This window comes from Salminus brasiliensis, chromosome 5, assembly GCF_030463535.1.
Source record: "Salminus brasiliensis chromosome 5, fSalBra1.hap2, whole genome shotgun sequence".
In the NCBI taxonomy this organism is placed as follows: domain Eukaryota; kingdom Metazoa; phylum Chordata; class Actinopteri; order Characiformes; family Bryconidae; genus Salminus; species Salminus brasiliensis.
Window position 1 is genome coordinate 5,354,726 of NC_132882.1, and position 25,825 is coordinate 5,380,550.

The 25,825-nt window shown below is 42.2% G+C and overlaps 2 protein-coding genes across 3 annotated transcripts in view; both read left to right on the top strand.

Moving 5' to 3' along the window:
• The first annotated feature begins 5,185 nt into the window (after nucleotides 1-5,185).
• Nucleotides 5,186-11,105, top strand: LOC140555827 (patched domain-containing protein 3-like). Its single transcript, XM_072679147.1, has 4 exons — nucleotides 5,186-5,902; nucleotides 7,218-7,339; nucleotides 8,746-8,891; nucleotides 9,346-11,105. Exons 1-4 carry the CDS (start codon nucleotides 5,186-5,188, stop codon nucleotides 11,103-11,105), a joined length of 2,745 nt encoding a protein of 914 aa, XP_072535248.1.
• Nucleotides 11,106-22,347: 11,242 nt separating this feature from the next.
• Nucleotides 22,348-25,825, top strand: part of gpr158a (G protein-coupled receptor 158a) — a 125,470-nt gene continuing 121,992 nt past the window's right edge. For both annotated transcript variants that reach the window (XM_072679293.1, XM_072679294.1), the window contains exon 1: nucleotides 22,348-23,745. In XM_072679293.1, the coding sequence (XP_072535394.1) occupies nucleotides 22,931-23,745 (815 nt within the window). In that variant the 5' untranslated portion in view covers nucleotides 22,348-22,930. The remainder of the gene's footprint in view (nucleotides 23,746-25,825) is intronic.

The following is a 25,825-nucleotide window of genomic DNA, read 5'->3' on the forward strand; positions in this document are numbered from 1 at the left end:
TGACACATGAGGTGAACGATATACCACCATCATTCTCACAGAAATATCAATTAGCAGTCAAATCACAATATTCTTATTAAAATCATCTGTACTCCTCAATGTTTTAACTACTTCACTTAGAATATAACAATTTTTCTCAATTGCCAAGACACATTACTTAAAACCATCCATCCATTTCTCTAAACTGTAAACACAAAACTACATTCACAAAAAATGAAAACGCAATGATCAGATCATAAAGCTTCAGAAATAATCTTTATTGTCAACAAAGAAAACAATGCATTTTCAAAACAAAACTCCTTGTAGTTAAATACATAAATAAATAAATAAATAAATAAAATGTATAAACACACACAGACACACACACACACACACACACACACACATATATATATATATGCTTCATCCGCATTCTGTTGTGTTTTAGGTTTTAGGTTTTAGGTCATGGTCTTCTATGATTTAAATTTGCGTTAAACCATGTCAACAATGAGAGTCTTTTGGTGTGGGTACAACATGAGTGTGTAAACAGTGAGAGTGTCTACCTGTAATTAACTCTATATAACATTAGAATAAACCCAAATAAACATAAAGTCAGTGGTCATTGAGAGTGTCTACCTGTAATTAACTCTATATAACATTAGAATAAACCCCAAAAAACATAAAGGCAGTGGTCAGTGAGAGTGTCTACCTGTAATTAACTCTATATAACATTAGAATAAACCCCAAAAAACATAAAGGCAGTGGTCAGTGAGAGTGTCTACCTGTAATTAACTCTATATAACATTAGAATAAACCCAAATAAACATAAAGTCAGTGGTCAGTGAGAGTGTCTACCTGTAATTAACTCTATATAACATTAGAATAAACACAAATAAACATGAAGTCAGTGGTCAGTGAGAGTGTCTACCTGTAATTAACTCTATATAACATTAGAATAAACCCAAATAGACATAAAGTCAGTGGTCAGTGAGAGTGTCTACCTGTAATTAACTCTATATAACATTAGAATAAACCCAAAAAAACATAAAGGCAGTGGTCAGTGAGAGTGTCTACCTGTAATTAACTCTATATAACATTAGAATAAACCCAAATAAACATGAAGTCAGTGGTCAGTGAGAGTGTCTACCTGTAATTAACTTTATATAACATTAGAATAAACCCAAATAAACATAAAGGCAGTGGTCAGTGAGAGTGTCTACCTGTAATTAACTCTATATAACATTAAAATAAACCCAAAAAAAAAAACATAAAGGCAGTGGTCAGTGAGAGTGTCTACCTGTAATTAACTCTATATATATGGCTTGACTTGACTTTTAGGATATTGAGTATGTCTCTGGAGTACAGCCTGATTTCACAAAGAAGCTTTACAAAAAAAGGGAAACATGTGACCCCAAGAGAGCAAACCAAAGACCACAGAGGCAGAAAAACTCCCTTAGAGCTGGAGATAGAAACCATCTGGAGGAACCAGGACTCACAAGGGGGTCCCATCCTCCTCTGGTCAGAATTACTTAGAAAGCTTTGATGCCACCAAGTCTGCTGTGCTGAACTAACCACTGATATAGTTTTCAGTAGTGCCAGTAATAATTATAGTAGTAGTGTGTTAATACTGTATGCTAGCTAATCACGCTAATATATTAATATTTTGGAAGTCGGTAGTTAAAACATTGAGGAGTACAGATGATTTTAATAAGAATATTGTGATTTGACTGCTAATTGATATTTCTGTGAGAATGATGGTGGTATATCTTTCACCTCATGTGTCTTTTTCCCGTCATTGCCACTCTGTTGTTTTTCCTTATTGCTGTTGTTTCTTCCTCGTGGTCTTCATATCTCTTCAGATCTCAGTTTAGCTTACTGGACGTTTTTAAACATTCTTACCTGCGTGGACCTGTCAGCTCTCTGACCTTTGTCACTGACCATGATAACGACTTCTGGAATATCCTTAAAAAACCAGACACGTGCTACAGTGTACAGGAGTGTGTAAAAATCTTCAGTCACAAGGTCTATTTATATCATTACACTCTTAAATGGAGTTTAAGAACTCGCAGTTCTTCTCAGCTACTAGAATAACCCCAAATAAACATAAAGTCAGTGAGAGTGTCTACCTGTAATTAACTCTATATAACATTAGAATAACCCCAAATAAACATAAAGTCAGTGAGAGTGTCTACCTGTAATTAACTTTATATAACATTAGAATAAACGCAAATAAACATAGTCAGTGAGAGTGTCTACCTGTAATTAACTCTATATAACATTAGAATAAACCCAAATAAACATAAAGTCAGTGAGAGTGTCTACCTGTAATTAACTATATATAGCATTAGAATAAACGCAAATAAACATAAAGTCAGTGAGAGTGTCTACCTGTAATTAACTTTATATAGCATTAGAATAAACCCAAATAAACATAAAGTCAGTGAGAGTGTCTACCTGTAATTAACTATATATAACATTAGAATAAACCCAAATAAACATAGTCAGTGGTCAGTGAGAGTGTCTACCTGTAATTAACTCTATATAACATTAGAATAAACCCAAATAAACATAAAGTCAGTGGTCAGTGAGAGTGTCTATCTGTAATTAACTCTATATAACATTAGAATAAACCCAAATAAACATAAAGTCAGTGAGAGTATCTACCTGTAATTAACTCTATATAACATTAGAATAAACCCAAATAAACATAAAGTCAGTGGTCAGTGAGAGTGTCTATCTGTAATTAACTCTATATAACATTAGAATAAACCCAAATAAACATAAAGTCAGTGATCAGTGAGAGTGTCTATCTGTAATAACCGCTATATAACATTAGAATAAACCCAAATAAACATAGTCAGTGGTCAGTGAGAGTGTCTACCTGTAATTAACTCTATATAACATTAGAATAAACCCAAATAAACATATAGTCAGTGAGAGTGTCTACCTGTAATTAACTTTATATAGCATTAGAATAAACCCAAATAAACATAGTCAGTGGTCAGTGAGTGTCTACCTGTAATTAACTCTATATAACATTAGAATAAACCCAAATAAACATAAAGTCAGTGAGAGTATCTACCTGTAATTAACTCTATATAACATTAGAATAAACCCAAATAAACATAAAGTCAGTGGTCAGTGAGAGTGTATATCTGTAATTAACTCTATATAACATTAGAATAAACCCAAATAAACATAAAGTCAGTGGTCAGGTAGGGTCTGATGTTCATGGTATAACACTCTGCAGTAACCTCTGCCATTCACTGTTTCCTCATGGCCCAACTTACAAATGCTGGCCTAAATAAACTCATCATGTTTTATTACTCATTTATTGAGGAAAACACAACAACCTCTTCAGTTCCTTTGATCCCTTGGTTTTATTCCTGCAGTATAACTATACAGTATAGCTAAACACATGTGAAATCCTTTATTTGTAAAACAAAAGAGTTGTTGGCTCAAATTAGGCAGAAAGTTATGGAACTGCACAGATTAGGAAAAAGTAGTTGAACAGTTGACATTACAAGGACACACAACCTCAAGGATGGTTATAGAAAAAAAACATAATTTAAGAATATATAAAAGCGCATAAATAAAAATATGCAGAAATAAAAATATGCAGAAATAAAGAAAAGAGGAAAAATTTGGCGAGTGGTTTAGAGTGTAGTATGGGATGGAGGAGGACGTGGTTGAAGAGTGAAAAGTGTGGTGTTCAACAATGTGCAGATGTTAGTGGATACCAATAAATATTAATAGAAATATACATGAATGTAGAGTTTCTTGCTATATACACTATATGGACAAAAGTATCGGGACACCTGCTCATTCAATAATTCTTCTGAGATTAAGGGTATTAAAGAGTTTCTCCTGCTTTTGTTGGTTGCTTTTGTCTTTACTGTCCAGGGAAGAAGGCTTTTTACCAGAGTTTATAGCATTTGCTGTGAGGAGATGATTGCATTGTTGGATGATCACCACCCACCTCATCCCCAACTCCCCAACTTATCCCATAAGTACTGGATGGAGCTCCACCAACCATCATTCCAGAGAACACAGTTCTTACACTGCTCCACAGCTCAATGCTAAGGGGCTTCATACCCTTCTAGCCCATGCCTGGCATGCCTGGAGTCCAGAATGAATTCATTAGAAGGGATGTCCACAAACATTTGGACCTATAGTGTACATGCATAAGTAAGTAGACCTTGATATAGTCCTGGTTGAGAGCTCCTCCACATCCTCCCTGTGTTCACCTCTAGGGAGCAAAAGCACATCTCTGACCAACACAGAGAACAGTCTGTTGTTAGGACGGCTGGGGTCCCTCACAATCTTCCTGGTGTTGGTCCAGAACCTCTTGCTGTAGTTAGTCTACAGGTTCGGGAGCTCGGTCTGCTCAGCTGAACGCAGCACCCTCTGGAGAGCCCGCCAACACCAGGCTGTGATGTTCACAGTGAGAATGCTCCATAGCACCCTGTGGTCTGAGGTGGTAAAGATGCTGGTCCAGACAGGGTGGTGGTGCTGCAGTCCACTATCATCTGGGTGTTGAATATTCTCTAGGTAGGCCCTCTAGGTAGGCCCTCAGGGAATACTATGTGCAATATCCCACCCCCATGTGCAATTAAGAGTCTTTTGCTGTAAATAATATTGTTTATTGCTTTTTTAATTCTTATCTATATTGTGTACATAGTGTAAATTATTTATTTATCAAAATTTTTGTAACTGAGTGTCCTGCTATCCCTTTCTGCTGTTACACTGTGAATTTCCCTAATGCGGGAATAATAAAGGACTATCTTATCTTATCTTAATCATTACCAGAGATCAGGTCCTCCACAACAGTGTTGTCAGCAAACCTGACAATGGTGGTAGAGCTGGAAGTGGCCACAGAGTTGTAAGTGTACAGTGAGAACAGCAGGGGGCTCAGGACACAACCCTGGGGCACTCACGTTTCCATATTATTTAATTATATGGAATGCAGCTCAACATGATTTACAGTAGGTGTAACCTGGGATGGGGATTATGTGGCTCATTGTCTATCAGCTATTACAGTTGATATCTTGTGTTCCCTAAGGTCCTTATCTGGCTGAGCACTTCCTTATTAGTTAAAGAGGATAGGCCATGTGCCAGCCAGGGGACGGATAAAACTGAACAGACCAGGAACGCCAGATTACTTTTAGATCAACCTGCACTCCATCTTTACTCCTTCCCCAGCACTATGGGGTGCCCCCGGACGGACTGTGTGGAGAAACCTTTCTCCAGACTGTTTGAAAAACTCGGCTGCCTGGTGGGCTCTTGTCCTGTGTGGTTCATCATCGTTCCTCTGCTGGTGTCTATAGCCCTGGGAGGAGGACTGCGCTTTCTGGAAGACTGTGAGGACAATGACATCGAGAGTCAGTTCACACCTTTCAACGGAGTGTCAAAGTCAACCAGAAATTTTGTGAAGGAATATTTCCCCAGTAATGACTCCATGTTTTCAGGCCAAAGACTGTATAATGAGGGGAACTACGCGGTGGTTCTGATGTCTAGTACAGACAAAAGAAACATTCTTACAAAAGCCCCTTTTAAAGAAGTAGTCCAGCTTAACAACCAAGTCACCAGCCTCTCCGTTGAAGTCAGAGGGAGGCGAGTGGGCTTCAGAAACCTCTGCTCCAGCGTCAACAAGGACTGCGTCACCAGTCCCATCCTGGACATCGCTGAAAATGACCCAGAGAAAATAGAACAGACCCGTGTAACCTTCCCACTGCACACTTTGCACAACAAGCCGGTCTTTCTCGGCTCCACGCTGGGCGGCGTGAATGAATCCCGAAGTTCAGTTCAGCACGCTCAAGCCATCAAAGTTTTCTATTTCTTAAAAAACGTCTCTGGTGCTAATGAGTGGCTGCAGGCCTTCCACAAAGTGCTCTCCACTGAAAGAGCCAGAAGCAACGTCAAGGTATGTGAGAGAACTATCCAATTCTGGTCCTTGAATGTTTTCATTGAACATCCTCTTGGGCTACTTGTCTCAATTCTTTCATTTGAAACTGTGGAGGAACCTCTTAAAGCACAATGAGGAACCTTTTTCCTCTAAAACTCTATATAACCTTAGAATAAACCCAGATAAACATAAAATCAGTGGTCAGTGACTGTCTACCTGTAATTAACTCTATATAACCTTAGAATAAACCCAAATAAACATAAAGTCAGTGGTCAGTGAGAGTGTCTACCTGTAATTAACTCTATATAACATCAGAATAAACCCAAATAAACATAAAGTCAGTGGTCAGTGAGAGTGTCTACCTGTAATTAACTCTATATAACCTTAGAATAAACCCAGATAAACATAAAATCAGTGGTCAGTGACTGTCTACCTGTAATTAACTCTATATAACATTATAATAAACCCAAATAAACATAAAATCAGTGGTCAGTGACTGTCTACCTGTAATTAACTCTATATAACACTAGAATAAACCCAAATAAACATAAAATCAGTGGTCAGTGAGAGTGTCTACCTGTAATTAACTCTATATAACATTAGAATAAACCCTAATAAACATAAAGTCAGTGGTCAGTGAGAGTGTCTATCTGTAATTAACTCTATATAACATTAGAATAAACCCAAATAAACATAAAGTCGTGGTCAGTTAGAGTGTCTACCTGTAATTAACTCTGTATAACATTAGAATAAACCCAAATTCCTCACCAACCCCCCAACACACATTTTTTACATGTAATAAAATTGGATGTTTTCATTCAACGTCCTCTTAGACTATCTGTCTCAGTTCTTCAGTTTGAAACTGTGGAGGAACCTCTTCTTAAAAAGAGAGACAGAGAGAGGGCTGTAATTATTTGGTTCTCTTTAGTTGTGTTGGTGCTAACTGTCCTTATTCTGAGCTACGCCATCTTAGCGTCGCCTTTGTTCGATTTTCCCGCATTGTTAATCTCATTATTCTAAGGGGTGCAATTGCACCCATTACCTGTGCTTGCTGGAGGCGTAGTGGTAAGGTGGTGGACCTCTACTGCCAGGGTTGCTAGCTGGAGTCACAGCTGGGAGCAACTTTCCCCACTTCACATTCCTAACATCACGTCACTATAGCAGGAAAATCTTTTTGAAAGGGTGGTGTAGAGGTGGTTGGTTGGGTGTTGCTGGTGGATTTGTATCATTGTACCATATTAAGGGTTCACAAACTTTTGCACACCGTTCTAATCACTCAGATGTAATTTTTAATGTTTTGATTTTTTTGGACTTTTGTTTCCATCCTGTGCAGGTGTCTCACTTCACCTCCCTGTCCAGACAAGAGGAGGTTCAGAAACACACGTCTGACGGCCTCCCTCTCTTCTCCATCACCTACGTCCTCGTGATCGCGTTCTCCATATTATCATGCCTACGGTTAACAAAGCTTTAATACCTAACACAGCATACAGGCAGACCTCCCATAAACGCCCCTGATATAGCACCTGCTCATCTCCCCCTTTTTATACCCATGTAAACACTGATCTACACTCAGTACACAATGTAACAGTACATGACAAATAAGTACATCATTACCGACATTAATTAAAACTTTGAAAACTAATGTAATGCACTTGGATTACAGGAGGTAAAGTATCTGGGAAGTGGATATGTGTCTTAATACCTCTATACATTTTTGATTAGAGAGTTGTTAAGAGACATGAGTTGAGTTTTAAAAGTTTTTAATCACTAATAACATTCCTACAGAAAGTCATTGTGAGAGTATCTACCTGTAAAACTACAAATAACATTAGAATAAACCCAAATAAACATAAAGTCAGTGAGAGTGTCTACCTGTAAAACTACAAATAACATTAGAATAAACCCAAATAAACATAAAGTCAGTGGTCAGTGAGAGTGTCTACCTGTAAACTACAAATAACATTAGAATAAACCCAAATAAACACAAAGTCAGTGGTCAGTGAGAGTGTCTACCTGTAATTAACTCTATATAACATTAGAATAAACCCAAATAATCATAAAGTCAGTGGTCAGTGAGAGTGTCTACCTGTAATTAACTCTATATAACATCAGAATAAACCCAAATAAACATAAAGTCAGTGGTCAGTGAGAGTGTCTACCTGTAATTAACTCTATATAACATTAGAATAAACCCAAATAAACATAAAGTCAGTGGTCAGTGAGAGTGTCTACCTGTAATTAACTCTATATAACATTATAATAAACCCAAATAGACATAAAGTCAGTGGTCAGTGAGAGTGTCTACCTGTAATTAACTCTATATAACATTATAATAAACCCAAATAGACATAAAGTCAGTGGTCAGTGAGAGTGTCTACCTGAAAATCTCTATATAACATTAGAATAAACCCAAATAAACATAAAGTCAGCGAGAGTGTCTACCTGTAATTAACTCTATATGACATTAGAATAAACCCAAATGATCATAAAGTCAGTGGTCAGCGAGAGTGTTTTTATTAGTGTTTATTCTAATATCAGTGTTTTACTGAGCAGATAAACACTTACTGCCCAGATAAGGAGCTAAATTCTGATTCTTCACAGGGGACTAAAACATTTGCACAGAACTGTACAGTATAGCTCCTTATAGTAGCATATTGCTGTTGTGCAAAAACCTGGTTAAAATGGGAAAAAAAACTTCTAATAGATGTCACAGGGTAAAGAAAATCTGCCAGATTCACATTATGTTATATTAAGTTTAAAAAAAACTGCAGAAATGATGATAGAAGGATTTTGCGTGACAGTGTCAATACAGTACTTGTCAGTAGAATGACGACTGAAATACAGTTCTGTCTGTGTTTTAGGCTGGATAATGTGAGGAATAGGCTGTGGGTGGCGTTCCTAGGAGTGCTGTCTGCTGGGCTGGCCGTGATCTCCAGCTTCGGCCTGTTGCTCTATGCTGGTGTGCCGTTTGTCATAACTGTGGCTAACTCACCTTTCCTGATTCTGGGTAAGTTATGCTGTAAAGCTGCTGAACTGACAGATTAAAACATGCTACTGAGCTCTTAATTAAGTATGAACGACTGGCAGCAGGTTGCTATTGACCCTATTGTTTATTTGTTTGCTGAATATTACGGCCCACCCTACTTCTGCAAAGGCCCGTCCCCATACCACTGCATGTTAGCTCCCATAACCCCTTACCACTCCAAGCCTTATTCCACACTATAAGGTGTATTACTCAGTAACTACAGGGACATCTGTACAAACTGGTGGGGCTATTCTCTGGTAATAGAGGTTTGTAATCGACAGGCCCAAGGGTTTAACCTTGTAACTCCAGCACAAAACTAAAGCCTAAAACTAAACATATCATGGCTAATTGATGGTTTTTGGAGTAAAGGGATAATTTAGAGAATAAGATCAGAATTGATCCATTATATATATCATCTTATGCCCATGTCTCTTAGGTATTGGTGTTGACGATATGTTCATCATGCTCGCCAACTGGCAGCAGACCAACGTCAGAGACCCTGTTGAGAAGAGAATGGCAGATACCTACAAAGAAGCAGCCATGTCCATTACCATCACAACTCTGACCAACGTCCTGGGCTTCTACATCGGCCTCATGAGCGACTTCCCATCCATCCAAGCCTTCTGCACCTACACCAGCACGGCCATTATATTCTGTTTCATTTACAACATCACCTTCTTCGGAGCCTTCCTAGCCCTCAACGGTAAACGAGAGGCTGCGAATAGGCACTGGCTGACCTGCATGAAGATTCCGGCCAGTCGTTCCGAAGGTGACTCCAAAGCCTACGCCTTGTGCTGCACTGGAGGAGACTACGACCGGAAGACGGGTTCGGAGAAAGAGCAGATTTTTACACATTTTTTTAAGTCCTATTACGGACCCCTTATCACCAAGCCATTGAGCAAGGCGTGTGTGATCCTGCTGTATGCTGCTTATTTGGCTGGAGGCATCTACGGATGCCTGCATTTGAAACAGGGGATCGAAATGAAGCATCTGGCAGCCGACGACTCGTACGTGATTGATTATTACGACGATGAGAAGAAGTACTTTTCTGATTACGGCCCGAACGTCATGGTGGTGGTGGCTGAGGACTTTCCATACTGGGACGAGAGCAGAAGATCTCAGTTGGACCTCTGCATGGAGAACTTCAACAACTTGAGCTTCGTCAGGAAAGAGCTGTTCGCGTCTTGGCTTGACTCGTATTCGGCATTTGCTCGAAACTCGAAACTTGACATAAGCCGTGAAGGAGTCTTCCAGGCTAACCTACCTGCTTTCTTCAAGCTCTTTCCAGAGTTCGAGGCGGATGTCAACATCACGAATGGCAGGATCGCTGCTTCTCGATTTTTTGTGCAAACCGTTAACATCAGGAACGCCAGCATGGAGATAACGATGATAAACGAGCTCACAGACACGGCCCAGAGCTGCACGGCAGCCAAACTGCTGGTGTTCCACCCAATGTTCATCTACTTAGACCAATACTCCGTGATCGTCAGGAGCACCATTCAGAATGTAGGTGTCACTGCAATGGTCATGCTGGTCATTTCCCTCTTCCTAATCCCGAATCCCCTCTGCTCTTTGTGGGTCACGTTCTCTATCGGCTCTGTCATCACCGGGGTCACCGGGTATATGGCATTGTGGGACGTCAACCTGGACTCCATCTCCATGATCGTCTTGGTGGTATGTATCGGTTTCACCGTGGACTTTTCTGCTCATGTGTCCTACGCGTTCGTCTCCAGCAAAAAAGCCACCGCCAACGAAAAGGCCATTGACGCCTTGTTCTCCTTGGGATATCCCGTGCTACAAGGGGCCTTGTCCACCATAATAGGAGTTGTTGTGTTGGCCACCTCCAAACAGCACATCTTCCGAACCTTCTTCAAGATCATGTTTCTCGTCATGCTGTTCGGTTTGGCTCACGGCATCGTCTTCATCCCAGTCTTTCTGACGTGGCTGTCCTGCAGCTCGAGCAAACACAAGAAGGGATCTGGGAATGAAGAGCGCAAAGCTAATGCAGTCATGCCTGATATTGTTCCATATGCCATAAGGTCTGAAATCAAAAGTGGAGCATATGACAATCATGCCTTTATAGATGGAAATGGCTGTTACTGGACACAGAGTGTCAACACCCAGCAGACTCATATATACGCCATTCAAATTCCAAATACGTGGAGAGTAGGGACTTATGATCCTGACTGTCCATAACACACCACTGTACTCACAGTTCTCTAGTCTAGTCAAGTCAAGTGGCTTTTGTTGTCATTTCATACAATAAATACGGGGCCCCGGGGCCCCGGGTACTGGTGCTGTCACTGCGATCAGAAGGTTGCTGGTTCGAATCCTGATCACGCCACTAACCATCGGCACCAATTGGCCTTGCTCTCTTAAGTGGCTTTTGTTGGCATTTCATAGAATAAATACGGGGCCCCGGGGCCCCGGGTGCTGGTGCTGTCACTGCAATCAGAAGGTTGCTGGTTCGAATCCTGATCACGCCACTAACCATCGGCACCAATTGACCTTGCTCTCTCAAGTGGCTTTTGTTGGCATTTCATACAATAATTACGGGGCCCCGGGGCCCCGGGTGCTGGTGCTGTCACTGCAATCAGAAGGTTGCTGGTTCGAATCCTGATCACGCCACTAACCATCGGCACCAATTGACCTTGCTCTCTCAAGTGGCTTTTGTTGGCATTTCATACAATAATTACGGGGCCCCGGGGTCACGCCACTAACCATCGGCAGCCGGGGCCCCCGAGAGAGAGCGCAATTGGCCTTGCTCTCTAGGGTGGGTAGATGGCGTCTGCTGGCCAGTGCGTCAGAGCCAGGTATACGGTGCTTCCCTCCAGGCGCACTGGTTGTTGCCGATGTCGCATTAGCGGCAGTTCGAAAAAGAGGTGTGGCTGACTGCACATGTGTCGGAGGGGGGCATGTGTTGTTCTTGCCCTCACTAGTGCCGGGGGCGTTGCATGTGATGGGGGGATCTAAATTGGTAAGAAAATGGATAAAAAATGTAATTGAAAAACAAATTTTGTAAATACAGCTCTGAGTAGAGGTGTTTATTACAAGGTGCTTAGATATTAAGATATTAAAAGTCGGACTGCTTGTGGGAAAAAGCTATTGCAGAACCGTGCAGTGACAGCGCGGATGCTCCTGTCTCCAGCAGTGAAAAAAGTGAGGGACCCATGTGAGGGAAGGGTGGGGTCCTTCACAATGCTGATGGCCTTACGGGTGCAGTGTGTGGTGTAAATGTTCTTGACAGAGGGGAGAGAGAGAGAGACAGAGACCCCTACGATCTTCTCAGCTGTCCTCACTAATCGCTGTAGTGTCTTGCAGGCTGAGGCCTTGCAATTCCCAAACCAGGCGATGGTGCAGCTGCTCAGGATGCTCTCCTCAGTTCCTCTGTAGAACATGGTGAGGACTGGACAACAGAGCCACTGGTGTTCAGGGGGGCGTGGTCGCCTCGCACTCTTCTGAAGTCAACAAGCATCTCTGTAGTTTGGTCCACACTCAGAGACAAGTTGTTGGTTCTGCACCGGTCCGTTAGCTGCTGCATCTCCTCTCTGTGTGCTGTCTCGTGGTTCTTGGTGAGGAGGCCCACTACTGACATATCACAGTGTGATCTCTACAGTGTTACTAAATTACATTGGACCATTTTAGCACATTCTGCTGTTGGAAGTGAGCTTCACACACACAAGATCCACCACTGTTTACTGTGTTAAATGTGCTCAGTGTTAAAAGGACACGTACCTACAGGAACTTTTGAGGGGTTCTTCAGTTTAAGGCGCTTCGAGGCTCCTTCAATAAACCTTTTCTTACATGTTCTTCAAAGCACCTTAAAAGGTTCCTCACAGATTCAAACTGAAGAACCTCCAAAGGTTATGTTATACTTTTAACAGTGTATAATGTGTGAACTCTTTTACATGTCAAATTCTGTGTAATCTAGGAAAATATGTAATTCAGTAAATTCAGTCTTGAATCTCTTGGTCTGTTTTAATGTTTGGCAAAAGCCATGAGAGCAGACCAATAAAATACTTTTATGGCAAAGAATAAATGTCAACAATAAAAACTGAAAAGATAATGTGTGTAATTAATCACAGTTTATGAGATATTACAAGCAGAAGGCCTTTTATTTGGTGTTTATTACTACATTATATTATAATGGTTCATTTCAGAATTTCAGGGTGTTTTATATGATGCAACATCACATATAATATATAATGTATAATATAAATAATATAATGTATAATGTATAATATATAATATAAATAATACAATATAAATATAAATAATAATACATACATAGATTAAACAAATATATATGGTTTATCATTGTTTATTTATCAATACCTTATTATTTAATAGTTAATTTCAGGAATTATGTATGTATATATATATATATATATATATATATATATATATATATATATATATATCAGCCCCACAAATACATTTCATTACTCTGTGTGTGTGTGTGTGTGTGTGTGTGTGTGTGTGTGTGTGGGTGGGTGTGTGTGTGTGGGGGGGGGGTATTAAATGTATATGTTGCTTGCATAAAATCTAAAATCCGGATGGAGGGGATATTAATATTTAAGCTGTGATATTTTCTGTCTGTTGTCACCACATAACTCCACTGCAGGCACTACATTTCCCACAATGCCCCAGCATCCTTCCTTTGAACTCTTTCAGTCAGGCTGTATACCAGCAGCCGGAAGTATTTAGAGGTGTACAGAGGTGTATCAACTGTTCTTATGTGCTGTTTACAAAGAGTAATGTCAATAGTTACATTTAAAAGGAGCAATAACAGCTCACTTTGAGGCCTAGTGGGCAAGTAAATAGGGCCTCAGGCCACTAGGGGGTGCTATACTAGCATAGATTTAAAGGTGAAGGTCAAATAAGGGGGCATTTCATTTGGAGGTAAGATTACAGGGTGGTCTCTAAAGGTAAAGGTGCAAGTATTTGTCACTGTACAGCGAAATGTGTCCTCTGTATTTGACCCATCTGTGGTAGTGAACACACACACACACACACACACACACACACACACACACACACACACACACTAGTGAACTAGGGGCAGTGAGCACACACACACAGAGCGGTGGGCAGCTAACTCCAGCACCCGGGGAGCAGAGAGGGTAAAGGGCCTTGCTCAAGGGCCCAACAGTGGCAGCTTGCCGAGCCCGGGTATCAAACCCACAACCCTGTCATCGATAGTCCGGGGCTCTGACCGCTGATGAGGTTAGACGTGTGCTCACTGTCGGCTGTGTGTGTTTCACTGGTGTGTGTGTGTGTGTGTGTGTGTGTGTTCACTGCACGGATGGGATAAAAACGGAAGCCAAATTCCATCTGTTTCACACAAAAAAATGTTGTCTTGTCTAAAAGTCATTTGAAACAGCATAGCCTATTACACCCCCATAGCAACCACTCAGCAACACCATAGCAACCACTTGAAATAGCATAACAACAGCCAAGCAAGTCCAGAGCAACTTCCTGGGCTACCACAGCAACCACTTTGCACACCATTATAATCTATTACACCCCCATAGCAACCACTTGGCAACACAATAGCAACGCCTTGAAATAACATAACAGCCAAGCAAGTCCAGAGCAACCACCTGGGCTACCACAGCAACCACTTTGCACACCATTATAATCTATTACACCCCATAGCAACCACTCAGCAACACCATAGCAACCACTTGAAATAACATAACAACAGCCAAGCAAGTCCAGAGCAACCACCTGGGCTACCACAGCAACCACTTTGCACACCATTATAATCTATTACACCCCATAGCAACCACTCAGCAACACCATAGCAACCACTTGAAATAGCATAACAACAGCCAAGCAAGTCCAGACCAACCACCTGGGCTACCACAGCAAACACTTTGCACACCATTATAATCTATTACACCTCCATAGCAACCAGTTGGCAACACCACAGCAACCACTTGAAATAGCATAACAACAGCCAAGCAACTCTGGAGCAACCACCTGGGCTACCACAGCAACCACTTTGCACACCATTATAATCTATTACACCCCCATAGCAACCACTCAGCAACACCACAGCAACCACTTTGCACACCATTATAATCACTCGGAACAGAATATCAATCACATACATGTGATTGATTAAAAACAAAGGTTCTACAAAGGGTTCTTTAAGCAATGCCATAGAAGAACCACGCTGTGCTGGAGTTGTTAGAGGGTCTACAAGGGCTACACACTCTCAAATGACTCTCTATGATCTTGCTTTGAGAAGAACCCTTTGTAGAACCTTTATTTTTAGGAGTGTAGCAACACCCTGCCACCCACCTGGGAATGATCACTCCGCATTAGCTACAGTATGTAATTTATGATTATTTAATAACATCATCTTGATTGTTATTTATTTATTAATTTTTTTATTTATTGGGGGCGTGGCTCTGTGCACTCTGTGTAGAGTGCATGCAGAGAGTCGTTGCTCTGCACCTGGAGATCAGGTTGTTTATGTGGACCTGACAGGATCCCCCTGTGGCCATCTCTAAGCGTTGCAACACCTGTCACCCCAGTCCCACAGCCTCCTGCACAGACATCACGCCCTCTGCCTGCAAAGAGGGAGAGAGAGAGAGAGAGAGAGAGAGAGAGAGAGAGAGAGAGAGAGAGAGAGACGTTCAGACACAACCGTCCACACAGATGACGAGAAAGAGGTGGACAGACACAGACACACAGTAACAATGACGGAAGGAGAGAGGGGGGGATTGCGTAGAGACGGTCAGAGAGAAAGAGAGACCCAGAGAGGTCGGTGTCAGACAGAGGGACTGAGGGACAGAGGGAGAGGAAATGTTGGAGGACTCAGGTTTCTTATCAGTATCAGTATCTCTACAGCTTTTCAGGGTGTACTGACCATACTATAGTGCCCTATACTATCATATATTGGTCACTGTGTGGTCCAGTAAGCACTGGCCCAGTCTGACCCAGCCCTAATATATATATTACATTCTTTTGCCAGCAAGGGTTTCCCCTTTGCACACCTCCACGAGAATTCGTGAAGGTATGGGGTCTCCTTCTGATGGTAGATGCTGTACTTGGACGCTAGCTGTGGTGAGAGCTACCTGAAGATCCCGTGATGACTTTAGGATTGTTGGAGGCTTCTTTACCCATCTTGTGGTCCCTGAACATGCTAAGAAGGCCTCACCTGGTCATGTTGGTCAGCTGATCCACACAGTGGAACTGTGGATGATTTCTAAAACTGCTCTGAGATCTTTTGCAGATCCTCTGCACCTCCACCCTTCTTTCTGAAGGCCTCAGAGAGCTCTCTGGATCTGGTCATGGTGATCCTCTCATGTTCAACACTGAGAGATTTATCACTCCTTCAGATGTGTAGAATCAGACTCAGCTGCAGAACATCAGCTGCAGAAGATCAGAACATGGTTGGAGAGGATTATTCTGGAGGAGTCTGGAGTCTTATTTAAACCTCAGAGGTTTAGTCTGGTCTGATCTTGATTGATGGTTGAAGTGAGTGAGGGGTGTAGAAGATCACCATCATGACCAGATCCAGAGAGCTCTCTGAGGCCTTCAGAAAGAAGGGTGGAGATGCAGAGGAGTCTGCAGATGGAAGGAGGTTAAGAAGATCTCAGAACAGTTAGAGATCAGCTGCTGTTCCACTGTGTGAAACAGCTGACCAACATGACCAGGTGAGGCCTTCTTGGCACGTTCAGAGACCACAAGATGGGTAAAGAAGCCTCCAACAATCCTAAAGTCATCATGGGATCTTCAGGTAGCTCTTGTCACAGCTAACGTCCAAGTACAGCATCTACAAATTCTCATGGAGGTGTGCAAAGGAGGTGCTGGCAAAAGAATGTAATATATATATTAGGGCTGGGTCAGACTGGGTCAGTGCTTACTGGACCACAGAGTGCCCAATATATGATAGTATAGGGCACTATAGTATGGTCAGTACACCCTGAAAAGCTGTAAAGTGATTAAACTGAGACACTGTCTCGGCTGAGATCAGACCTTTGGCCTGAGTGGAGGGCAGCTTCTCTGATTGCAAGGCCATGCTGATGCTGATGAAAGGGAGCCCTCTCGGGGGGAGTTGGGGGAGTAAAAAGCAAGACTGACTCTTTCTAAATGGATTTTTTGGCTGTAAAGGCTTCAGGATGTGTTGTAAGAAACACCAAAGCACAAAATGTGCTTCAGATATTGATGAGTCTATAAAGGTTTATGAGCATCATGGTGACACCTTTAAATTACACATTGGTCAGGGAGGAGGGAGGAGTGGACGTCTGTTGGGAAATGCAGTCAGTGGCCAAGGAGTGGCTGAGAAATGAGCTGATGCTGCCCACCTTCAAAGTCCCTCATTACTCATCCCTCAGGCCTGATGCTCAGCAGTGAGGGTGTCTACCTGTAATTAACTCTATATAACATTAAAATGAACCCAAATAATCATAAAGTCAGTGGTTAGTGAAAGTGTCTACCTGTAATTAACTCTATATAACATTAGAATAAACCCAAATAAACATAAAGTCAGTGGTCAGTGAGAGTGTCTACCTGTAATTAACTCTATATAACATTAAAATAAACCCAAATAAACATAAAGTCAGTGGTCAGTGAGAGTGTCTACCTGTAATTAACTCTATATAACATTAGAATAAACCCTAATAAACATAAAGTCAGTGATCAGTGAGAATGTCTACCTGTAATTAACTCTATATAACATTAGAATAAACCCAAATAAACATAAAGTCAGTGGTCAGTGAGAGTGTCTACCTGTAATTAACTCTATATAACATTAAATAAACCCAAATAATCATAAACTCAATGGTCAGTGAGAGTGTCTACCTGTAATTAACTCTATATAACATTAGAATAAACCCAAATAAACATAAAGTCAGTGATCAGTGAGAATGTCTACCTGTAACTAATTTTATATAACATTAAAATGAACCCAAATAAACATAAAGTCAGTGGTCAGTGAGAGTGTCTACCTGTAATTAACTCTATATAACATTAGAATAAACCCAAATAAACATAAAGTCAGTGGTCAGTGAGAGTGTCTACCTATAATTAACTCTATATAACATTAAAATAAATAAAACCTTTACCTTTTTTCCACTGATGTCAGGTGTAGTTCTGTTGTTCTCCTGCAGAGGGAGCCTGATTTCCGACTGCTGAGCCTTTACCAAGAAAACCCTTGAGGAACCCTTTTTGAGAGAGTCGTGTACGTCAGGTACTCGATCATGGTGAAGATCATTTAGCCAGTCCAGTTCTGTGTAGAACCTTTGGCTTTGGCTCAAGAATCCACTGAAGAACCCATTTTAAGAGTGTAGAGCCATATATAACAGGTACTTGATCATGGCGAAGAACATTTGGCATGGCTTATACACAGCACCATTACCTGTACCAAAGAGTCCTTGAGAACCCATTTCTTTGAGTTGTCATGGCTGCCTTGACCAAAGAACCCTTGGGGAACCCTTTTTGAGAGAGTCGTGTATATCAGGTACTCGATCATGGCAAAGAACATTTAACCAGTCAACCAACCAATTAAGCATCTAAATGGTCTAAATTAAGACCTCTGCTACACAGCACCATTGCATACACCAAAGAATCCTTGAGAACCCATTTCTTTGAGTTGCCATGGCTGCCTTGTCCAAAGAACCCTTGGAGGAACCTGTGAAGAACCCTTTTTAATAGAGTCGTGTACATCAGCACCTGGTTTAAGCATTGAACAGTTCTGTGAGTTGTCCTGAAGAACCTTTTTAAGAGTGTAGAGTCATATACTGGGGTCCTCCAGGTCCAAGGCTGGAACCAATGCCACACAACACCATCGCCTTTGCTAAGGAACCCGTGAGGAACCCTTTTTTCAATACTGTGGACCGATCTACAACCTGAAGGTGGACATGCTGATGCGGTGCAGCTTCATTAGTCGCTGGAGGCATCGATGGCATCGCGTGTTGTTTTCCAAACGGCGCTTTTGACTCCTTTTAGCGCCACTGACGCAAAAATTTACTAGAGTGGCGCGCTGGGATCTCTGTGCTGGGATCTCTGTGCTGGGATCTCTGCGCTGGGATTTCTGTGCTGGGATCTCTGCGCTGGGATCTCTGCGCTGGGATCTCTGCGCTTGGATCTCTGCGCTGTGATCTCTGCGCTGGGATCTCTGCGCTGTGATCTCTGCGCTGTGATCTCTGCGCTGGGATCTCTGCCCTGGGATCTCTGCGCTGGGATCTCTGCACTTGGATCTCTGCGCTGGGATCTCTGCGCTGGGATCTCTGCACTTGGATCTCTGCACTGTGATCTCTGCGCTGGGATCTCTGCGCTGGGATCTCTGCGCTGGGATCTCTGCGCTTGGATCTCTGCGCTTGGATCTCTGCGCTGGGATCTCTGCGCTGTGATCTCTGCGCTGTGATCTCTGCGCTTGGATCTCTGCGCTGGGATCTCTGCGCTTGGATCTCTGCGCTGTGATCTCTGCGCTTGGATCTCTGCGCTGGGATCTCTGCGCTTGGATCTCTGCGCTGTGATCTCTGCGCTTGGATTTCTGCGCTGGGATCTCTGCGCTTGGATCTCTGCGCTATTCGTGGATATGGACCGTTGGATTAAGCGATGACTCACTGCACCATGATTCACAACTTTGTAGTGGCTTTGCGTTGGGCTGCACCACGCCCCCCACTCCTCCTCGACATGCCCCCCTGTTTTCGTTTTTGTGGGGCTGATGCTGAGGCTGCGGCACTGTCTCGAGCGTTGGTCTGTGCTATCTGTGATACCTGCTGTTGGTAAACGATGGATGGTGAAGCTGTGAGCTGCAGGTATCGTGAGTCGTGTGTGGGCAGCTGGGTTGGGATTCAGTCGTGTAGATTCTAGCAAAGTGTGTGAAATCATATATATATATATATATATATATATATATAAATAAAGCTCGTGATCAATGTATGGATGAAATTACGAAAGGTCTTGTGTTTTTTATTCCCTCTATCCCCTCCTCCTCCTCCTCCTCCTCCTCCTCCTCCTCTTCCTCCTCCTCACATCTTATAAACACCCCCTCGCCCTGCTGACGGGAACGCAGTGTGTCAGAGCTCTGCCAGTGTGTCTCTGACCACCACGCTTCTGCTTTTTCACAGGAACCTGAAACCCTAATTCGACTGATCGTCAGCAAGGCGCTATTTTCTTCCAGCAGCTCCGTGGGTGTTTTCGCTGGGCGCTGCTTTCAGCACTGGACAGCTCCTCCTAGCGCCAGGGTTGCCAGATTGTCCGGGTGCGTTAATCTCACCCCTGTACTGCCTGAGCAAAATATGATGTTTTATTGCACTGGTCATAGAAGAAGACTGGTTATGAGGTTATGACACTAAAGCATGCTGCTGATATTACACACAAAAAAACGAAAAAAATTTAATTCACGTGCTATTTTTCCCTTTTTGAGAATCTGGCAGCTCTTCTTTACATGGTTTGAACCTGTCATGACGAATTGACCAATAGAAATGCTCTAAATTACTCAGCATGAAATCTTTATGTTGACTGTCTGGGGTTTGTGTGGTAGTGATGATATGCACTCCTTAAAATAAAGGGTTCTCTGAGAAATGCCATAGAACAATAACTTGTGGTTCCATGAGGAGCCCTGTCTCGTGCATAGTATATGGATCATACATATGTTTTTGACTGGCAAATAATAAAATACATTATGTGTCCAAATGTTTGTGGACACCTCTATAATGAATGCATTTGAAACCATTTGAGTTGCACCCATTGCTGACCCAGATGTGCAAATACACACACACACACACACACACACACACACACACACACACAAAGTTTGTCTGGATTAGACTATTAAATTATGCAAAAAGTTGTTTTCTTTTTTGTTTTGAATTGTTATTTTAAAGTGTGAAAAATGCAAATAAAAATGATCTTGCTTAAAATATGAAATATAGGTTTTATCTTGCATTTGTGGAGGTTCAGGTCATCAGGCATCTTTTACACTCTCAGATATACACAGTAACAGGAATATTGACAAGGGGTGCCAAACTTTTACATACTACTGTAAAACCTAGCATAACAATTACAAACCAAAAAATTCAAACATCACTTTGTTCTTAAAACAGGAAATTTAATCTTATTTAACTTAAATTGTGTGAAAAAATATGTATAATTATTTTAATTATGATACTTAAATTACTTATTCACTTAAAAATTATATTAACAAAGATATAAATAAATAAACAAAGAAATGTTGTCATTTTAGTGTTATCTATCTATCTATCTATCTATCTATTTATCTGTCTGTCTGTCTGTCTGTCTATCTATCTATCTATCTATCTATCTATCTATCTATCTATCTATCTATCTATTTATCTGTCTGTCTGTCTGTCTGTCTATCTATCTATCTATCTATCTATCTATCCATCTGTTTGTCTGTCTGTCTGTTTAGCTACATCTACACAGGTATTTTGTTGATGATCCACAGGATATATTCACTTATGACACCATTCCAACTTACTTTTCACTCAGAAAATCACATGCATTTTGACCAGGGGTGGCTAAACTTTTATATAATGTGCATGCGTGTGTAAAAAAAAAAAATAATAAAATAAATAAATAAATAAAAAAGAATATATATATATATATATATATATATATATATATATATATCATACATGTCTAATAATACATTAATAATTTAATTATTAATTATTAATAATATATATAATTAAATATTAATATTTATTTATATTTATATATTTTTTAATATTAATATATATATATTATGATATAAATAATAATTAATTATTTGTATTGTTATTATATATAATACATGAATAGTTACAAATATTACTATAAAAATATACAATTAATAATTATTTTATTAGAATAAATAAATGTTAAAATATATTTTAATTTATAATATCACGTTTTATATAACTTAAGTTTAATATTGCAAGTGTTGTTTTTAAAGAAGAGAAATGATTAACAGTGCAATGCTGTTTTCTTTTTGACATCATATTTTCTCACGCTGAAAATCTGGTAATTTACACTGAACAAATAAAAGTTCCACAGCTGCCTCAGGAATTAGCATGGCTTTAAATCTCTAATGTAAAATAATCAATAAAATCTGAGCCATCATCAACCAGTGATAAATGCAGTGTTGCTTTGGCTTGAGGGATATTATTGCAACAATCGTTGGGTTTTGTTATATCTACCATAAATCCATATCTACCAAATATCTACCTACTACTATTTCTCCCAGCTCAGGGATACAACAATATCTCCAGCCTCAGCAGCGCAGCGCCTGGAGAGGTGGGTGTAAAACAAACGGGCCAATCTGGCAACCCTTCAGCGCCGCTGTGTTGCTACAGTGACGCCGCGCTCAGCTCCTCCAGCTCCACCTAACGCGCTCTGCCTGCAGTGATTGACAGAAGAAGCACCCAAACACGAACCAAGGGCACTTTGGAAACCCTATAAGAAAATGCAGGAGACGGGCTGGAGGAGCTCATGGTTCCTGCCCTTCGTTATGCTTCTAACTAGACCAGGCTAGCGCTCGGAAGAGGGCGGAGTGAGTGTGTGTGTGTGTGTGTGTGTATGCATGCATGCATGTATGGGTGGATGTGTGTGTGTGTTTCTTTCTTGTCCTCCGAAGTGTGAAAGTGAAGACTGGTGAAAAAGCCCCTGAAGGAGGAGGAGGAGGAGGAGGAGGAGGAGGACGTCCTCAGAAACCTGTTTGGACATCTGCATGGATTGGATACGGCTGCAGGAGCGAGCGGAGGGAGTCTGAGGAGCAACGACGACGAGCGGGATGCGCACAAACGCCAGACAGATGTAACGGTCCTGCGTGTTGTGTGTGTTGGGGGGGCACAAGAACAGGAGCAGGGTCTCCACTCGTGGGTTTGACAGCGTCAGTGTTTTCGTGGGCAGGAGTGAGGTGGGAGGACTGAACAGGCTAGCTACAGGTGAAAGGAGGGATGTAAGGATTGGGCGACTGCTGAGTTGCTGCTGAGCATCTTGGAGAAACAGAATCCAGTGAAGATCAAACCAGTGGGAGGTTTCCAAGAGGAGCAAGGATGGCCACAACCCGGCTGTCACTGCTGCTGCTGCTGCAAGTTGGCTTTCTTCTCGGGTCCAGCTACGGGCATGTGCAGTGGTCTCACCGAGACCGGGGTGGCGAGGGGGGCAGACAGCCCCTCCGCAAGCCCCCCGAGCGGTGGGGCGTCCGGTGGAGCCGGGACGTCGACGACCAGCAGCTGCCGAGGGTTGTCACTGCGTTCCTGCACACAGGGGACTCCTCAGCGTTGCGCCACGCCAACTGCTCGGGCAGGTATGAGCTGAGCGGGCTCCGGGGGCGATCCCGGGCAAGCCCCCACCGGGCCATGCACGGGGCGCTGGACGCGGTCACTCATGCATCAGCCTTTCTCAGTGCTTTGCTGCGGGGCAATGGCACCCGTGCTCAGAGCCTCCGGCGGGACGTGGAGTGGTACCGGGCTCTGGTCCGCAGCATCCTGGAGGGCGACTCCAGGATCCACCGCGCCGTTCTTGCCTTCAGCACCGGCTCTTCTTCCACCCACGCTCCACAGGTCTTCCTGCAGGCCACGCGTGCCGGAGGGGATGTCGTCCTGCAGGACCTGTCTGCGACCCCGGCACGGCACGGTTTGCAGAACGACACGGCTGAGACGGCGTGGTACCACGAGCACCGGGGCAGAAAGAGGAACCATGAGCGAGCGATGAGTCGGGATTCCACCGATTACATCACCGACAAGACCCATGTGAGGTGGTCAGCTCCCTATTTGGAGTGCGAGGATGGATATTTCGTTCCCAGGTGGCTTCTGACCTTGTCGGCAGGCTTTTACGGACTGAAGCCCGATCTGACCCCAGACTTCAGGTAAGTTGAAAGTTGTTGGTGGGTGATCCACCCTGTGGTAGATCTAAAGTGAGATCCTAAGAGATCCTACGATGTTATCGGCTGGTAAATCTACATACTCGGGTCTAAGATGTCAGCAGCTTAGGTGAAGATCCACATCATGGTGGATCTAGGATCTGTGGAGATCTTAAGACTTTATTGGCTTTTAGATCCACCATGATCCAGATGTTGAGATCCTATTCATTTAGTAACTTTTAGAGGATGATCTACATCATGGTGGACCTGTGATACTCTGTGATACTGTGGGGATCTATGATGATGAGGATCATCCTCTAAAAGCTACCAAAGTCATTGGATCACACGATTCTATGGAGACTGTGGAGATTCAATGACAGCAGTGAATGCTCCATGTTATGGTGGACCTACAATACTGTGGAGGACTCTCAACTTTCTAGCTTTTAGAGGACGATCTAGACCATGGTGGATCTATGATACTGTAATACTGTAGATATCTATGATACTGTTGAGACCCTAAGGCTTTAGCAGCTGGTAGTTGATGATCTACAGTAATAAATGATGTAGATCTCCATAAAATCTTAGGATCCTAACAGTATCGTAGATATCAGACTCTATTACTTCAGCAGCTTTTAGTAGATGATCTACATCATGGTGGACCGTTGATACTGTGGAGATCTACGATGATGTAGATGATCTAATAAAAGCTTCTAAAGCCATTGGATCACAAGATTCTATGGAGATTCTGAGACATTTGTGCTGGACGCTCCACATTATGGTGGACCTACGATACTGTGGAGATCCCTAAACGTTTAGTAGCTTTTCTAGGAGGATCTAGATGAAACGGTGAAGATCTATGATACTATTAAGACCCTAAGACTTCAGCAGCTGTTTATGTATGACCCATATCCTGGCCAATCCTAAGACTTTACAACTGTAAGAATCAGTTACCTGGACCATGAATTAAGATGTAAACCAGATGATCCACATCATGGTGAATCTTCAAATCTGTAGAGATACTAAGACATCAGCAGCTGTAAGTAGATGGTCTACATCATGATGGATCTTCAAGGCAGCCTATTAAGACTTTCCAGCTGTCACACAGTCAGTTCATGAGAATGCCTTACAAGCACCATTGTCACCATTGCTACTGCAGATCATTTCATACAGGCTGGTCCTGGTGAGCCTTGAAGCTCACCTAGCTTTGCTCATGTGAGGTCTAATGCAGTTGTTCTTCGCGCTGAATCCTCTCTGGTCTCGAGGGCTTGTTGTTACAGTGGCATTCTGGCAGGTTCTGGTATGGCTTCTAAAAATAGCTTCACATATTGTTCGCAGCAGGGCCAAGCTAGTTGATTCTTCACACCTGACTTCACTGTTCACCACATTGGCTTGGGAAGACGAAGGTTTGGAGTTGGTGTCCATTTTCATTTATTAAGGGTTGAGTGGATTCCAGGATAGCAGTGAACACACTTTTGGACACCTTGTGTGTTTTGGTTCTGCCATATATGCCATATATGCTGTAATTAGAAATGCATGTAGGTTTGCAGAGTCAGAAGTACTGGTTTGCATGGTATTGCCACCACATTGTCGTCATATGGAGCTCTGGCGTCCCCCAAAGCAGTACAGCACAAATACTGCAAGACTGTAGAGCGAGAGTCCCTTTGAATACTACAGTATCTCTAATTTTCGGAGATGATCTTAACACTCCGGTGCTTTAGGAAACTGCATGGAGACTGATTATTCTAACAAGGAGGGTGTGTGAGTGTTGTGTTGAATGATCTTCCTCTCGGTTCATGTTCCTCAAGGGAGCTTCCAGAACACGGCAGCTAACAATGGAACAATAAGACTGCTTCCTCCACACACAGTAATTAGTCCCACAGGTACAGACACTGTGGCTCAAGTTTCGGTGTAACTGCATTAAGGTTCTTTATGAAATAGCACTGCTAATAAAACTCTCAGCTGTGTGGATCAACCTGTCGGTTTGGCTAATGGCAGTAAACCAAAGTCCCATAGATAGAAGAAGTTATTAGACCAGGTGATCTTGAAGCCAATAAATCATTGTTAAATATTAATTGGTTTAAATTAA